Source organism: Mesitornis unicolor, unplaced genomic scaffold (assembly GCF_000695765.1).
Source record: "Mesitornis unicolor isolate BGI_N332 unplaced genomic scaffold, ASM69576v1 scaffold31456, whole genome shotgun sequence".
Classification (NCBI taxonomy): domain Eukaryota; kingdom Metazoa; phylum Chordata; class Aves; order Mesitornithiformes; family Mesitornithidae; genus Mesitornis; species Mesitornis unicolor.
In genome coordinates, this window is record NW_010193837.1 from 1 (window position 1) to 18,808 (window position 18,808).

The window sequence follows — 18,808 nt, forward strand, 5'->3', positions numbered from 1 at the left end:
AGCAGAAAGACCTGACATGACCTAACTTTTCATTTATAAGTAGGTTCCTCTCTTCTGTTGCTATGGTAACTAACTGGACATACAAAGCATATATGAACTTAAAATTGTTCATAATTTTGTGCAGAAATCCAGTGTCATTTGCATATTAGACGTTGTATACCTCCAGTTAATTGCACTGCTGATGACTAATAATGACTGACAGTGCTGCAAACTGTTAGACTCTTCTAGGCTACTTTGAAAGGTTCACATCTTATTTAAAGAAAACAGCCTCTAAAATGCCGTTTGACACTGCAGCTGGCCTTGAGTTATGTACAGCAGGCTGTGCAATTTACAAATCATGTGGAATGTGATTAAAAAACAAAAAAAATGTCAAATTTGGTTTGCGTGTCCGTAGCTTTGGAGGCATAGTGAGCTACTGACCTCTAGATGAGAAACACAAGATAGCTATTAGCTCTGGTCCTTTTTCTAATATATGTTTTCTTCCTACTTGCCAGCCTGCAATGCAATTTATTTTGCTTCTTGAAGACAAGAAGAAAAGCTTTATTTTCCAGGGAACTCATTGAAACTATATAAAATGAATGACAAAGGTATAATTTTTGAAAGACATGGTTTTTTTCCCATTTCCTTTTTGTCTGCATTCATGGAAGTTCAGCATGGATGCAAACTCAAATGATTGTCAGTTAAAATATCAGAAGCCAAACAGGAACCACTGTTCTTTGGACAGCTTTTCCATTTGAAACAGTGCAAAGAATAAAACTGAACACCATTTTTCCATCTGTTTGAAACAACTCATTTGTTGCAGCCTGATCAATAATACAGCCTGCACACAGTGTATTTGTGAATACAAGAGACCAGTTTATTTTTTTTTTGTAAAGTAACTTCACAAATGATGAAGAGGCAGAAGTGAACAACTTCAGGAATTCACTGAGATCTGCTGATACATTAGGACTCATCCTGTAAACTGTTGAACAGTGAGGTGTTCAGCACCAGACAGGATCAAGCTCTCAACTCTTACTTCAATTCATTTTAAAGTCACAATATCCATCCACAAATCATTATTACCAGCCTACCAATATCTCCACAATTTCTGTGTCTGAGACATTCTTTTTATCTTTGCTTTTCCAGAGCAAATGGCATATTTTGTTAGGACTTTAAAAGTAGTTATTTTTCTTTCATCCTGTCTTCCTTTCCCTGAAAGTTTTTGGAACCCTCTTCCTAAGAAATTAGTGGATGATTGTACAAGGATCACAGGATGAGTACAAGATGAGTATATCACCTGCAAAGGAAATAAGATCCATATATTCTGTCCTTCATAGAAGAAATTGAGATGTTCAGTTAATAAATGAATGAGTGCAAATAATGAATAAATTATGCTTGCTGCTGTTGACAGTTGCCAGAAGAAACTTTTCATTAAAGTTTCTCTTTGCTGTGAAAACATGGTTTCTTCTACAGTATTCTTGCCTTTTGGGCCAAATCTTGTACCTTAACTTAAGCTAAGGAAATTGTTGTGGATCCTGAGCAAAGTTGTTATCATCAGGCAGGACCAATGCTGTTATTTCTCTTCTGCTCCCCATGGATGTTTCACAACATTGCTTTTTCTTCAGCTGTTTCTATTTCTCATTTATATTTTCATTCCACTGCACACAGGCCAGGGTGCTGACTGTATTTGTGGTGCTACACGCATCCAGTGGGCAAATTCCATCAGAGTGCACTGCAGCAATACACACCTGGCTGGAGCAGTGATGGAGGGTTTGTGGAAGGGTTTACTGGGTGATGCTCTGTGCCAAATGCAATTCATGTTTTCCCAGTAATGAAATGGATGATGGAAATAGATTTGCTTGTTGTAAGTGCAGATGTGGTCAAGTTTTTCCCATTTTTAAAGGTGGGATCAAAATTCAGAGTGGTCTGGATAAACTAAAGAAATGTGCAGAAGATCAATGGTGAAATTTAATATTGATGAGCAGCAAACCAACCCTTAGCAAGTTGTAACCAGTGTCACAGGTACAACATGGAGAATAGTGGAGCAGGCAATAGTCCTGAGTGAAATATTGCAAAATTTCAAGTTTGGGAGACCACACTTTGGGAAAAGCTGGTCCAAGAAGAATGATCTGAGGTTGGGAAAACATATTCTTTGAGGGAAGAACAAAAGAACAAAGAATATTTTTTCCCAAGAAACTGAGAAGAAATAGGTTAATATACTTCAACCAAAACAACCTGTCTGAAAAGGTGAAGATAAAATCAGTTTTTTGTGTCCTCCGTGGACAAGGCAGGTGTGTCGCAGGCAGGGGGATAAGCAACCTTTCCACCTTTAGTGATATTTTAACACTGGAGTAGCCTGTATATATTGTAGATTTTTAATCATTGGCCCTTTCTATGAAAATATTAAATAATAATCTGATGGAGAGTGGTGCGCTGTATGAGGTGAAGGACAGGTGAACAAATTAAGCCTTGGTTCTAACAATGAACTATTTGCACCTACTCCTAGGGTGGCAGGAAGTGACTTGGAGGTTATTGAATCCCATTTCTGCTGAGTCGACCTTAGAGGGGATGGAAGGAGATAAGCATCGGTCAAGAGGTACATGTCTAGGTGCTGTCTTGAGGTCCTTCCTGGTTCTACCTCCTATAAAGTTCACTGCCTGACAGATAGCATTTCTGGAATGTTAGTCTCTGCCATCAGACTTTTGACCTTTGCCAAAAGGAAAATTTTTAAAACAGTCAGATATTTTGGATTAATGTTTGTGTATCAGAGACTGAGGTCTAGACTTGTGTCAAGTGATCTTGTTTGTTTATTTCATACAAATTTAAATTCAGAAGTCATAACTTCTCATTTCCAGCTAAGTGTATTTGATCACATTCTGCTTTTAATTGCTCTTAATTTGCTAAAAAATCATAGTAACATGCATCTGTTTTATTCTTAAGGATGTTAATTGAGATGTGAGAAGCTTTAATAAAACAATGATTAAGAGTTTTCTGTTGTTTCTAATGGAATACGTGTGTCACAATTAACAATCCAGCTGATGATGAAAGTAAGACGAATTTAAATGCCTTGGCAAATGTTAAAAACAAGTGCAGACTGGAACGGTGCTTTTAAGTGAGAGTGTGCATTTTTCTTTTAGATTTGCTTGTGACTGTTGCTGTGTTTCTCACTGGAGACGTGAACACATGTCTCTTTTTCAATAAAATGAATGCAACAGATTGCTAACAGGAGTTTGGCTTGGAGAAGACATTTCTTTCACAGTAGATCTTTAGCTGTTGTTTTCAAATGCCAGGGATTTAAAATGGGATGTGTACAAAGCACTGAAGTGACTATCTGTCATTTATATTGAATGCATTTATGGTACATCTATGAAAGGTGAGTTGTTTGTTTCCAATTTTTATCTGACAACCAATTATACTAGACATATCCATAATAACTGGTGTCAGGACCTTCTCAGTTGGATGGCTAAAACAACTGATTTTGTTTTCTCTATCTAAAATCCTTCAGAATTTAATGGGGAAAAATCTCAGCGCAGGTTAAAACCAGAGCAAGCTTCCATTTCACTTTAAAAAGTGGGACTTTACAGTGCCATCTTCAGGAAAAAAACCACTTACAAATGTAACATGTCCATGCAGACACACACATAAAGTTATGTACATATGTAATCCAGTAATTTAGGACACCTTTACCTAATAAATGCATGTATATTTGATTAATCATTTAAAGTCAGTGAAGCTGTCTAACCTCTCATCAATAGATCTACCTGTACTCATACAACAATTATCAATACATATCAAAAGTATTCTCATTACTTCAAAGCAAAAGGTATTAATTTTTTACTGAGCAACTTTTGTTTTTTCTAAGTAAAAGTATAAGTACAAGTGGGAACATTTGTCATTCTGAATACTGCTGTTAAAAACACCAGATTTGAGACGTGCACTATCAGATGTATCAGCCATCTGGTATTTTTATTAATGTATCTTTTGCTTCAATCAGACATAATCCCACTAAGACATTTAATAATTCACCTTTTGTCAGCTTGCTTAACAATTCCCTTAAGCAATGTGTATGCTGTAATACCTTAACAGATGATATTACAAATTCAGGTATTTGCAGTGTAGAAGTGTTACACAGTTTAAGGGAAAGATGTAATGAATAATATCCTAGATAACAACATAAAAGTTAAACGCTTCAAGTTAATCAATCAGCAAACCTATACTTTCTCTACACCTCTCATTAAATGTTTGCAAAGGAAGTTGTGAAAATTTTTATGTTTTATATTCTTTTAATACTGTAATAAAAAATAATCTTTCCATTGGGTATTTGAACCTCTAGTGATCAATTTCCAGAAAAAAAAATCAATCCAGAATGGCTAGGTAATGAGGTACACTACAGGTGTGCTTTACAGAGAATTACAGAAAATAGAGCATACTTACCAAATTACGCACTGAGAGACAGTTTTTGAATATACAAATAAACCAGTATTGATGTACCTTCTCCTCTAGAGTTAAAGGAAGAAATAATTCCAATAAATGGAGAACTGTAAAGTTTTATGACCCATATTTAATAGCGTTAAATCAGGTGCACTGCACTGATAGGTATGATATTACTACACTGTGAATGTCATTGTGTTATATGACTCTTTTTTATTCACCTTGACTTTTATCTGTGGGATCTTATGCATATGGAACCCCATAAAGCAGGCAGCATGCAATAATCTACAGGCTTCCAGCACTGAAGTTACAACAGATGTAGTCCTCTGTAAATGCAACAGAAATATCAATTTTCTCTTTGCTTTACCTTATCCTTCCTTTGTTTTTCATCTTGGTATATGATCCAGTGGTCTCCATCGTTACTGTAAGCAAGCTTGTAGGACCCCACAAATTGGACGTGACCAAAATCTTTAGCTCCTTGGGTAATTATGCCAGTGATTTTTGTAGGGACAAGAAGGTCAACCTAAATAAAACAAAACAAAAATAAGAGCAAAAAATGTAACCAGGAGAACGTAATTAGAACAGTTTCCATTCACAATCTGACTTCACAACACACCAAAGCAAAGTGGTGCATCACATCACGACACACACTGTTCACAGACAGTTGTTGGATGCAGGTAGGAAAACCCAGGATTGTTGAGAAACTCCTTACTGCATGGTGAGAGAGCAACCCATGGCTTCCTTCTCCAACCTTCAAGTCAATTTACTTTTGTTTTTTGTTATTTATTGTTTATACCACCTAATGGCACAAGGCTAATTGTGCTCCATTTTCCATTGTGTTAGGTGCCACACAGAGTCCCAACAAAAGAGCAGTCTCCACTGCAACAAATTTGTAGCCAAAAAAGTGTTCCCATGTGCTCCTAATAATCAGAATACAACATGTCAGAGGCTGACTCTCCAAGTGTATTTCCATTTCTTTTGCACTGAGTTTGTGTTTTACTAAGTCTTTAAAAACATTTGCTATCATACTTCTTTTTCTGCTGAACTTTTCTTCTCTCTTTAAGCCTTCATTTCTTTTTCTACCTCTAAAGCTCTGACTTTTTCCTTCTTTGATTTTTTTTGAGTTCTTTATTTTATAATCTTAGCACAAGACTTTTAAAAATGCAAGGCAGGAATCTTAAAGCCTAATATAATCTAGGATTTCAAGTGGCTTTCACATGGGTCAGCACATCTGTGATCAGTCTTTTGAACCAGAACTCAGCACTAAATATAACAGATTTGGGCCAGATGCCTTGGATTAAAATGATCAAGGAACAGTATACAATAACAGAAGTAAATTGACCTAATAACCTATTTTTAAAGGCATAAAGGAGAAGTTTTATTCCCTATGAAAACTGACATTCTCTTGAAATGTGAAGGTAAAACTGATATCTGTGATCAGTCTTTTGAACCAGAACTCAGCACTAAATATAACAGATTTGGGCCAGATGCCTTGGATTAAAATGATCAAGGAACAGTATACAATAACAGAAGTAAATTGACCTAATAACCTATTTTTAAAGGCATAAAGGAGAAGTTTTATTCCCTATGAAAACTGACATTCTCTTGAAATGTGAAGGTAAAACTGATGCTTCAATCTGTGTCCTCCAGCAATGCAGCAAGCTAGTAAAAAAAAAAAAAAAGAAAAAAATGTAGATTTATTTCAAACAATAAATGGCTGTGAAGCAGCTGTCATTTTTAATATTGTGTGTTAAATCAGGCAAGAGAGACTAATAGTAAAAATATTACAGTGAAATGAGAGGAGAGCTGAACTCCACAAGAAGATGAGTGATATGTTTTTACAGCAAAAAAAATAAAAAGAGGTGGAGAAATAAAGAATCTCTGACTGATCAAATGCAAAAAATCCAGTCTCTCCATTTTATGAAGGCTCCCAAAGCAGGCCAGATTTTGACTGGAATGTGGGGAAAGGCAGAAGAACAGATGTGATACCAAATATAAGAAATTAATCATAAAGGAAGACAGGATAAACAGGCATAAGAAGTCAGCTAGTCTAAGCAGATGCCTTTGAAAGATGGACATTACAGTGTGGACCCTATAAAGAAGAAAACACAGAAAAATGTAAGAGTACATTTATAAGAAAAGAAGAGGAAAAATGACTGTAGAGCAATCAGGCAAGGAAAACCGGAGACCTCTACTAAACACTTGAAGAGAGGTACCAAATAATGAGAAGCAAGTTCGTTTAGGAAAAGGAATAACTTAAAAGCATCAATACTGAAACACTATGACAAGTGGAAAATGGGACTGTCTACAGATGAACCAAGATTTTTGGTTCTAATAGAAAGAACTGATTTACTGGCATCCAACAGAAGGAACATTGCTCAGAGGTACATCCCAGAATCTGAGGAAAATATCTTTGGAAGGTGAAAATTCTTTTTGTTTTCTCTTTGATCAATGGAGAAATAGAGGGACTCAATTAGCAATCACTCAGAGCAGAAGTCTGATTTGGATGCTCTCACAGAACTTCTTTCTTTTGTAAGGAGTGCAGGAAGGCTTGCTTTCACAGTCCAAGTGAGTCTCTGGGAATTAAACACTGCTAATTAGTAGAAATCTTTCATGACTTAATAAACACCAGGTCTTCAGACCTTGCTTCTAAATACTCTGGGGTCTGAACGGTCAGTTTTTCAAGCAGGTCGATCTCATAAGGAATCACTAATAGGTCCAGCAGCATTTGAACTAATCATTTCAGAGTCAACTTCAGATTCTCTTCATAGATAAGTTTGACATTAGTGTATTTCAAGTGTAACCTCCTTTTAGCAGAGAATTCTACTAAAAGTTAATGCCTCTTCTGTTAGCTTAAAAACTGCCTCCATGAAAAGATGTTTATTTTTAAAATGTTGAAAGTAATCTAAAAGGATTTCACAAATATTTAACATGGCCATGACATTCAGACTGTTTCTCATTGAAATTCAGAACAGGGATAAAAAATTCTCATTAAGATTCAGGGGGTTTCAAAGGTAAAATCACACTAAATCTTTACAATCACACAGATCCAGTGTTAATAAAAATGTCCTAGTAACAATTCTTTTATGCTTATAGGACATATCCAGTGGCCTTGTACTCTTGTTCAGAAAAATTATGTGGGAAGTTGAAAGGCAATTTGGTATATGTTCAGTCTTTTTCTGAATTGCTGTGTGTGTTTGTGAGTGTGTGTTATATTTAAAAAATGAAAAAAAAAAGTAATTAATGCACAGACTCTGTTCTAGGTCTTGACAACAGAGATAATACATATTGTTGGAGATGGAGGAAAAGAATAAAAGGATATAGCACCAGCACCTCCTTCTCATACTTTAGCATCTTATTTACTTATTTATTCATAAGCTGAGGAGAAGCCTTCAGAGAATAGAGATTGCTATTAAACTAGTATTAAAGAACTATAGCTTTTATTCTGTTGATTTATTACCTTCTTAACATCCTTGCTTTTCATTCTTCCTATTTAAAGTACTTTAGAGCAGAAAGGTTAGAAGAATTTACCCCAATTTCTAGGCAAAACATTGGCATTCAAAAAGCTGAAACACAAGTCATAACTTCCCATCACGATGCCGAACACATTCATTCAGTTAGTGCAGATTGCAAGTAACAGGCAATCAAACAAATTACCAGGGAGAGAAGTTGAATTAACACACAACCACTATGTACTCTTCAAAGCTGAATGTGATTAACAGGAACAGAATGTGACTTTGGCTTTTTCAATGCAGCAGAATTTAGAACAAGATAGAGGCAATTAGTCTGCGACTGATAGGATCATTAGCTGGTTACAAGAAGAACGATGGTTTACAGTTTAATGTACATTTCTACAAGCAGCTGATCAAAAAGCAGTTTAACATCTTGCGTCTGAAAGAACTCTCTTGGGCTATAGCTACTCTCTTTGTACATATTGGTTTCCTACCTTGCTTCAGATGTTAAAGACAATTCGGTGTGATTTGGAGGAGAATTAATTTAAGAAAAGCACAAAGATAAATCCACCTGAATAGGAAACTTTTTTAATGAGCCACTGCATGGATGTGCAGTGTGAACTGTTCATCTGTGTGCAGTTAAACGTGGAGTGGCTAGAACTTGTACTGCAAGTAGGTCCTCGTGATCAGGAGAAAACTCACATACATGCTCTGTCAACCTTTGTGTCTCTTGTGGACTGCTTTTTATTACTTTCTGCCAGAGAATGCTGATGAATTTCTTGGTAGTCCTACTCAATTTAGCAAATTAGGGTCCCCTGGACTAAAATCTCCAGGGATCAAAAAGAATCCTGGATCCAACACATGTGAGAAAAAGACAGAAGCATTGCCAAGGTGAGGGCAGCACCTACTCTGAAAAGGCTGACATAAAGAAGGCCTACATGGCCTCCAGCTGCCACTTCACCAAGGTGCAGATCTTCCTACTACAGACACTGGTCTTGCAAGGAGGGCTCGGATATTTTGGGATGCTTAGGACAATGTTAGAGACTCAAAGTAATGTTAAAGACTTATGGTTGGGCACCTGAACCCCACCAAGACAGTCTAATGCACTTAAGCTGTCCTGAGCAGGCTATTTACTTTAATTTTAACACCTCATGACTCCCATGATTTTTTCAGAGGAAACGGGCATGCTCAAATAGTTGCTGTCTGCCTCCAAACCTAAGAAAACGAGGGACAGGTTTGCAGTGTCTACAGAATAGAGAACTGCAGCTCTTCTAATTTGATTGTATTGGACGTATAGGTCTTAGCATTTTCCTCCATGCCCGAACACTGGAGACAAAAGGAAAATCGGTTACAGGACAGTACAATTGCTGCAGATGTGCAACTCTGTATGTTCCTAATAACTTTTCAGCGGCATTTTTTGTTTGCAAACTATGAAGCTTAGCATTTCAGGCTGTTTTCCAAAAGCTCATATTAAAAAAAACACCAAAAACAACTCAACACCCAAACTATAATCCATTATGCCTAATTGCATATAAAAACTTTGAAGGAAAAAAAACAACCAAAAAACGATACACTTCAAATACACGATTTTCACTGCAGTTTCATAAGTAGCACAGTGTTTTTAGTACAATTACTTAACTATAAACTATTAAGGTGAATACTTAGCAACATGGAAAAAAATTACATTAAGAAAATAAGTTATAAGGCAAAAGGAAATGCTCCAGAAGAAGCCAAAATAATTTGACAGGAAAAAGCACTTCAAAGTGTTTTGTTCATTAGTCCCGCATAAAGGCTTTTCATTCTTTCTAAATAAAAGAAAATAAAATAAAAAGCATTTACATTTAATTGGGTCTGTATGAGCTAGCATATGTTTAAAATTAAAATTATTGTCATGAACCCAGGAACAGATGAGTTATTTTCAGATGAAATAAGATTAGTGTGCCATTCTTTCTCTTCTTTAAAAATGTAGGGTTTGTTTTGCTTGCTTCTGTTTCAATTTATGCTTAGACCTTAAATTTTATTTTGACATTGTGCCACTATATTTTTAATGCCTGTAGTCCTCTTGGCTAAGATAATAAATAAGACAATTTTTTCTTATTTACTCTTATTTGCATCTTCTTAAAGGGCACATTTCCTCTGAATTGCTTTATGAATGCAGCAACTGCACATAAGAAACAAGTGAGAAAGAATACCATGTATTGTCAGTTGTCCCCAGTACAATTTAAGAGTGAGAAACTGGGGTGTGAGGCTTGCCACTCTATGGATTGTCAAAAATACATCTCAGGTCATTATTTTGAAATTTTTTGAAGTGAAATACACACACAAAAGCTCACGGGTCACTTGGTTTCCATGAGCAACTTCCTAAGGAGCAGCAACTTCTTAAATAGACTGTGTGACTCCTTCATTAATTTATGTACTTAGTAATCTTCATTGATTTATGTACTTAGTAATCATGGTAAAAGACAAAAGTTTTGCGTAACTACAGAAATTTTTTTAGCATTTTAGTAGAAATTCATATTAATCAGCTTTATATGATCAATTGCATAGCCCTTTAAAAAGTGGCAGATATTCCTTACAGCAAAACTTTTTATAACCACACTTTACTAAACCTTTACTAATCTCATTTTATTGATATCTCAAACCTAAAATCTGAAAAATAAAAAGCAGCAAATTTTAGCCTTTGGATCTGGATTTTCAAAAGTGCCAAAGGGAGTTGCTATCCATTTCCTATAGGAACTCAAGGCAGCCGGTGTTCTGCAGTCTTATGGGCACACTGGTAAATCCTGCCTGCAGCACACACAAGATAATAGTGTTTTCATATTGATCCTGCAAACTGGAATGACTTCTGTGGGTGCTGGTAGCTCTCAGAACTCATCAGGGAGGATTCACATCCTTATGGGAATTGGAAGTACCCAGTAAGTCAGCGTCTGAACGTAGTCTGAAGTAAAAGAAAATCTAGTATTTCAAAATGATAGCACCAGTGATGATTAAACCCATAACCTTTTCTCCTAACACTGAATATTTCACATCTGCATGCAGGAGTATTTTTACTGCAAATGTGATTAGACGATTTTTGTAGAGGTGACATAGTTGATTGCATTTGTCACCAACAGTCAAGAAACCATTAATAAAACAGCAATAGTCTCTCTATCTGCTATGGAATATTCAAAGCTTATCGGTCCTTGATGATGCTAAGAGATTTAGAAATAGTCCCTTAAACTACCAGTAATTAAGCAGGCTCAGACATCTGGTGGAGATGGAAGAAGGTTTTGACCTGCATTAGTACTCTTCAAGAGTTGATAAAATCTGTAATACCATTCTGTGTTACATCAATCAATCAAGGTTGTTGTGGGAAAGCCAAGGACAAAACAACAATTTGTCTCCAAAAAAAAGAGACAATAAAAGAAGATTAAAAAGATCATGAGGAGTTCATGATACAACATACTGATGTTATACTATGCTGCCTTTCTGTCGAGGTCTTCAGCTGAACACTAATACAAGCAGTGACTGTGCTGTACAATTTGCTGATCCCAGCACCTAACTATGGCTAGAAAGAGATATGGAAATGGACAAAAAAATTAATTTACATTCAGTTCTTTACATAATGGTACATGCCTTTAAAGGCAATAATTGCATAAAACTGAATGATAATAAGGAGTAGCTTTCAGTAGTGCAATTTCTGGAAGATATAATTTAAAGCAGTTATTGCTGTACTAACAATAATGATGATGATAACTCCTGTTCAAAAGCTTTTGACTATGACTAAAAGTGAAAATAAAACACAAAAAAGAACAATTACCAAAAAACAATAACAAAAAAATTTCCATTTCTGCTTGTCTTCTCTCTGATTTATGAATATGTGATAGCTCATCTTGAGATGCTAGACAGGCATGAGCCACTCTCTCTTTAGATTATGAGAAAGATTTCTCCTTAATTTACTAAGAAAGGATTTATCCTTAATTTACTAAAACATGTCTCAAGTTGAAGAGCAAATTTATCAGTAAGACTTCCTGTGTTCCAGTGCTGTGCGCTCTGTCCCAGCCTGGATTCCCTAATTTTCTGATTAAAGACGATTGCAGGGAATCTCAGGTACTAGAGTGGGTAAAACAGCAACAAAATACTGGCAAACACAGACAGGAGAAAACTCCAATTGTAAGCAGGGGAAATGTGGTCTATGTAACTGCAAATTTCAGACTGACACTTGATAACCAGAAATGTGAAGAGCAAGTTCACATTTTATACCAGCACATCAAAACGACGTCAGCTTTTGAACTGCAGTCAGGAGAAAACTAAGTATCTCAGATTTCATTTGTCTTAGGTTTTCAGTGCATTATGGGTATTAAATTGAAGTCAAAGGCTGGTGATGCAATGCCTGGGAAAGCAAAATCCTTTCTTACAAATTAATTACTGTAACTTCTGCTAGTTTTTTGGTAGGGAAGATGAAGCGACACCTTTTATTGGTGGACTGATAAATATCTTTATAAAATGTTGAGATCATAAATGGACTCACCTACGCATGAGCAGATCATTTTATTTTTAAAATAAAGAAAATGGTAGTAATATGGAAGTTCATTATTCACCTGGTCATTTTTTCTCAGGTGATTAATAACATTGCAAGTATTTTCTGCAGTATAGAAAAATGTCCCAATAATCTATGAGTATCTGGGCTATATATCAAAAAGTAAACTGAAGATAAGCTTGCACACAAGATACTACAAAGTGACTAATAATTAATGTAACTACTGAACTGTTGAAATGCTAACAAAATCTGCCTGGAAGCAACGTTAAATCTGACTAGAAGATAAGTGGGGTTCAGCCTGAAAGTTTCTCCTTGCATTTAAAAGCTCTAAGTGCATGAATCTTATTTTCATAGGAAATGCAGCCAAAACAGCATCATTCAGCCTTTCTTTTTAAGAATGATTTTGCCCATCTGTCAGCCAGGATTATTATGCATAACCTGTTTCATACAGATATGCTGCTGTAGCTGTAAACTAAAAATGTCAAAATTGTGCTACCAGACTTTGAAAACAACAGTAAGCTGTTTTTTTTTTCCTGTGTGCTCTCTTCTGAAATGAAAAGACAGACTTCTGTTTCCAGTGATACACTGTTAGTGACCAGCAGAAATAAACAAAATTGATGCCCTACAATTTAGCTTTGGCTTTTTTAGCTAAAGAAATGTTTTTCCAGGTTTATAGAAGAAATCAAGTTTCTTCTTCCTTTTAGACTAAATGGTTTGGCACTTCTAAAACAATAATCTTGTACTGGCTAGAATACAATTAAAAGGTCTATTAATCTTCATTCTCCAGGACATAAGAAAGATTATCTGTTATTTGTCAAAGGGACAGCCTGGAGCCCCTATTATAGAACTTCATAAATATACCTCTGGTCAAAATAAGACGAGGCTACTGGCAGGACATATCCAACCCTGGGACTCAGCTTTGCCTTTGATCTGACACAGACTTATTTTCTTGTCTTTCAAAACACCCTGTAATGCTTATCGGCTCTCTACACCTACAGCGGAGCGGGGGAAAAGCACAAGGCATGGCTGATTTAAAGGATTAACACTTTGCTGAAATTGTTGACCAAGCCTGGAGTTATCACAGAATCACACAGAATCACGGAACGTTAGGGATTGGAAGGGACCTCAAAAGATCACCTAGTCCAATCCCCCTGCTGGAGCAGGAACACCTAGATGAGGTTGCACAGGAAGGCGTAAAGGCAGGTTTTGAATGTCTCCAGAGAAGGAGACTCCGCAACCTCTCTGGGCAGCCTGGTCCAGTGCTCTGTTACCCTCACAGAGAAGAAGTTTCTTCTCAAATTTAAGTGGAACCTCCTGTGTTCCAGCTTGTGTCCGTTACCCCTTGTCTTATCATTGGTTGTCACCAAGAAGAGCCTGGCTCCATCCTCGTGACACTCACCCTTTAAATATTTATAAACATGAATGAGGTCTCCCCTCAGTCTCCTCTTCTGCAAACTAAAGAGACCCAGCTCCCTCAGCCGCTCCTCATAAGGAAGATGCTCCACTCCCTTGATCATCTTTGTAGCCCTACGCTGGACTCTCTCCAGCAGTTCCCTGTCCTTCTTGAACTGAGGGGCCCAGAACTGGACACAATATTCCAGATGCATGGGAAAATATTTTCCTGTTCCCTCAAAATTTAAAAAAAAAATAAACAAATCACTGTCAGAAGTGGCAAGTAACATCCTGAGAAATATAAAACGAAAAAGTATTCATTTGAAGTAGCTGAGCAGTATCTTGGCCATTAGGCCTGCCTGGCCCAGGTTCAGTTTCTGATCTGGGTAAGGAAAAGGAGAGTCATGAGAATGGACTTCCACATTCCAGATAAAAGTAACAATTGAATAATTTTTACCATATATTCCATTCTAGAGCTTTCTTCAAGAAAATGCCACAAAAACTGATTGAGTAGGAAATATCATAGGTATTTTCAACAAGGAGCTTGTACAGATGCAGTAACAAAAAAAAACTACATTATATTAAATAAAATCTTAAGTAATGCTGATCTGGAACAAGAGTCTTGGTTTTTAGAAGTGATTCAGAATTTAGTTTTCTCTGAAATGTGAAAGGTATTTTTCATATTATTAAAGTTTCATAATTTTAGTAATGTTACGAATTTCTGTTGAAGTTCAAAAGTAGCTATCAAGATATTTTGTGGTATTTCAAAGTATAATAATAAAAATATGAACTCCAAAATATATTAAGTTTAGTGTAATAGTAAAAAGTAGTTTTATTACGTTAGAACTTAGTATGTTTTTCATTTCTTTTCTTAAAAATGGAAAGAACATCTCAAGTACTGAAAGTTTTGTTTGTTTGTTTGTTTTTAAATTGACAACTATTCCATCCTTTGTTTATTAAATATTTAATCAAAGGGGTACCGATGTTTTGGTGTGCAGGCAACAAGGTAAATCAATGCAGACAAATTATTTCCTAAGCTTACCTGTACTCTTCTCAGCTTGAAGAAGAAAAAGACACAGAAAATTGGAGGTCTGTAGACATGGAGCTTGGTGGTTGAACTTCTATTTCAGAATTAAGTATCTCTCTTTAAGCCTCAATGGACCGCATTGCTTGGGAAAATGATTATCCAATGACAGGCCTCTACAACTGAAATTAGTCCTGAGTAACATTATTATGATTTTTCTCTAGATTTATAATTTTAAAATACTCCTACATTTGGTCCCTAACACACATGTGAAGAAAAAAAGAGAAGTAATACAGAAGGTGGGCTCATAAACATCTTTATCTCTGCCCCTCATCCAACACTACAACAAGGTTTACAAATTATTTTATAAGGCTAAGAAACCTAGGATCTAGCTGACTGAGGCTTGAAAAATTAAAAGCTGATGACTCCTCACAAAGAACACTGGGCAAAATACCTCTGGGGTTATAGAAAGGGATCTGCAGCTACAGCCCTTCTTCTGATACCCCCAGAGGCCACCAATGGTCAGGCAGTAACCAGAACTTGCACCACTCAAGTGTCAAACTGGATGAAATGGACCTTCTGGCAGGGTGCACACAGATTTTCTGAGCCTGCTTGGTCTTTTTTAAACTGCTCTTTCACTCACTTCCAATTAATTCTTTATTATGCTCTACAGTACTTCCACTGAAGAAAACAGCAAATAACCACATATGCATGATTTTTAAAACTTAGAGACAACCTAGAGGAAGTTCCTACACATAAAGCCTTTTTAAGCCCTCCTGAAATGAACAGAATTAACTCAATGATTGTTAATGGCTGTATCTTTCAGATGACACTCAAAACACACATTGTAGATGCATTCAAAGCATTAAATAATATTACCACCATTTCCTGTATAAACAGCTGTACATATGTTCCAAACATCATGCTCGTTGCTTTCTATGCTTAACATATTAGAGATTTAGATTACAAAAAATGTTATGTCATGGTTACACCGAGCTGGTCTGTAAAAAAATTTGAGTAATTTTTCAATAGATGTAGAGGGCCAAAATTCCCTAAGTGTACTTTGGCTACAGCTAATGTCAACAAACATTTTTGAAAAAGAAGACAATTGTTTTTTGAACAAAAGATAGTAAAAGAGAAACACATGTCTATGGCTGGAAAAGCAAATACAGCCGTCTCAAAAATATAATTACTTTCTATAGTAAAAGGCTGGATCCCAAAGAAAGCAGTATCTGAAGCAGAATATTTGTGAAATTCTACGTTTGCATGTACCCACATAACCCCTACTGACACCTGTTACAGCTAATAAGGAGCTGTACAAATAACGGAGAGGATGAGGTCTGGTCCTCCATAAAACAGCAGAAAGACAGGAGATGATAAATTATTAATTAAGTTGAAATCATAACTTAAAAGTTTTGAACACCAAGACAGAGAAGTCTGTGAAATCACAGCATTAAGAAATCTGAAAATAACACATTTTCAGCTCTGGGTGATGTGTTTTCCTTGTATATCCACCAGGTATTTCTTGAATTTTTTTTGTTTTTTCCCTTGTGTTTCCAGTGTTCCCCTCTCAAAGATTGACCCCTTACATGGCTCCTGCAGCCATTTAACCTCTGTCAGCTAGGTAGAGCCTAATTTATTAAAACCCAGTGTTTACTGTCAAAGAATCTGCATCTTTCTGCAAGGATTGGCAAGAACAGAATTTTTCAGTCAAAATCAAGTATGTGAGAGATGTTATGATACATTCAATTTTATACTTTAGTGGTTAAAATTAATTTATATGAATAGATCAGATAAATAAACTTGAACTTCTACCAATTGCATCTATCAGGAAAAAAGTCTAGATAAAAACATGTCTTAATGTAAATTAACTTCTACTTGGAAGCAAGGGATTACATTGGCTGGCAGAAAGAAATTAAAGAACTCTGGTTTATCATTGCAGTGGATTGTCTGCAAAGTGAGACTTCTATCAAGAATAAAATTAAAGATTACCATTACGCTGATTTTTTTCGATGACTGTAAGTAGATGTTTCTCACTCATGCATTGTGGTTCCACAGAGTTAACTGTTTCCTAACTATTTGCTCTGCCAGCAGAAGAAAATATACCTCTATATACTGTAACGCAAATCAGCAGTAATTTGTGTACTGACTTGCAACGGATTATTATGCTCAGATCAGTTAGTGAAAGAACATAATTTTCAAATTATTAATGGTATCCAATAGTGAAAATGTTCATTTTTCTCAAAGGGAACTGTATTTTAAATAACATCGGCATTAATAGAAGGTTTATATTTTTTAGAACTACAGCATTTTTTCCTCACTGACTGATTCCCAGGAAGTCTACGTAGAGAAGTCTTGCCAAGGTGAGGTTAAAAAGACACTCCTAAAGTTATATCCACAGTGGATATAACTGTTTTGTTTTTCCCAAATGTTAAACCAACCAGATTTAAAGGCTTTGCAGAAATGACTGAGAATATTCTGCTTGAAGAAAGCACTGCATTGAGTTTTAGTTGGGATTAAACTGTCTTCATTTTAGCTTAAAAAAAACTAATAAACCACAAAAAAGGGCCTTCTTTATGTGTACTTTTTGATTACCCTTCTTTATGTGTACTAATGCATTTATCCTCATAAACTTCAATGAAAACCCTGGCTATGGGCACTGCACACAGCGACAGGCATTAGAGATCTTGAGTTCAGAAGAAATCACTAGCTCAGTGAACTTGACCTTATAGCACAGACCAGAGGTCTCACCCCAAAACCACAGTTCATCCCCAAAAACTATTTAGGATGCAAAGCCATGGATGAGGCAGATGAAGCTTTTCCTACACATAAATCTGATTTTAGAAGGACTTTGCCAAACAGAAGGCAAGGAAGTTCATGTCAATACTTAGAGTTTACCCTGATTTGAAAGTATCTGTAACTCTCCATAGTAAATGGTCCATACTCTATCCTAAACAAGAGTAACTGGGAAGACTGGAAAAAAAAAAAAAGAGAAAGTATCCACTACCAAAAGTAATGATTCTCTTAATAAAAAGTGGGTGCTTTGTTCACAGCAGTGCTTTTGCTTATACTGTGAGTGCAGAAAGTAATTCCTCAATTAACAACAACAAAAAAGCCAATATGTTAATTAATTGTATTTCCACAATTACAAATGCAATCAGGTTGTATAAATCCTGACATTATCTGCTCTATTCAGTAATTTAGTTCTAAGGCTGAGATGATGATCCTATGATGAAAGCACACTTTGTATTTTCATTTGAAAGAGATACTTGGTATGTATGTCTGTATTATGCTATTGTACAAGAATATAAAGGTCAGAGGCGAAAACAGAGCAAAGTGTTTGGGCTTTTAAATTTATGTTCTCTGCAACTCTTTACTTCCATTTTTGATTACACTTTCAACTGCAAAAGAGAACCTTATAGTAAAGCAGTTGTATTTTGCTTGTCCAAATAAGGCACATTTGAAACATGTAACGGCCATTTAGAAATCAAAGACAAAACCCCCACACAATCTTCTCCATTTTCGTGGAACTTCACATAGTTCATTAAAGCCTCATTGACTGAGATGGTGGTGAAATAATCTGCAAGCAGAAGTCTGACTGCTATTTGACTGCTCAAAAGCCAATCAGAGTCCTTAGATCAACAGGATTTCAAAAGACCTTTTATTTGAGATTACGGTAGATGGCACCAGCTCTTTACAGCAGGTGGGAGGAGCTGCCTGTACAGATCTCACTGGCTGTAGTTCTGCAGAGCATGGCAAAACATCACAGATATGTGTGGTAGCAAGGAGCATGATTAATTCCTGATGCTAGGTAAATGACTTGCACAAGGCCTACTGAAAACTCAAAAAGAAATTATGTGCAAAATTTTGAAAGATAACCTTGTATTTTGATAAAGGAGTTCTTTCAGTGCATTTGCATACATTTGGCACGTTCTCTTTTGTATGTTGAAAGTCCTTCGTACACAAAAATTGTTCTTCCATTATAGAAATACTCGTATATGTGCACATATA

General features: G+C 36.0%; 1 protein-coding gene across 1 annotated transcript in view; it reads right to left on the reverse strand.

Annotated features, from left to right (window-relative positions):
- Positions 1 to 4,777: 4,777 nt before the first annotated feature.
- Positions 4,778 to 18,808, reverse strand: part of LOC104543082 (EGF-like repeat and discoidin I-like domain-containing protein 3) — a gene marked incomplete at both ends in the record, with an annotated part of 41,976 nt that continues 27,945 nt past the window's right edge. The window contains one exon of the mRNA XM_010187592.1: positions 4,778 to 4,933. Within this exon, the coding sequence (XP_010185894.1) occupies positions 4,778 to 4,933 (156 nt within the window). The remainder of the gene's footprint in view (positions 4,934 to 18,808) is intronic.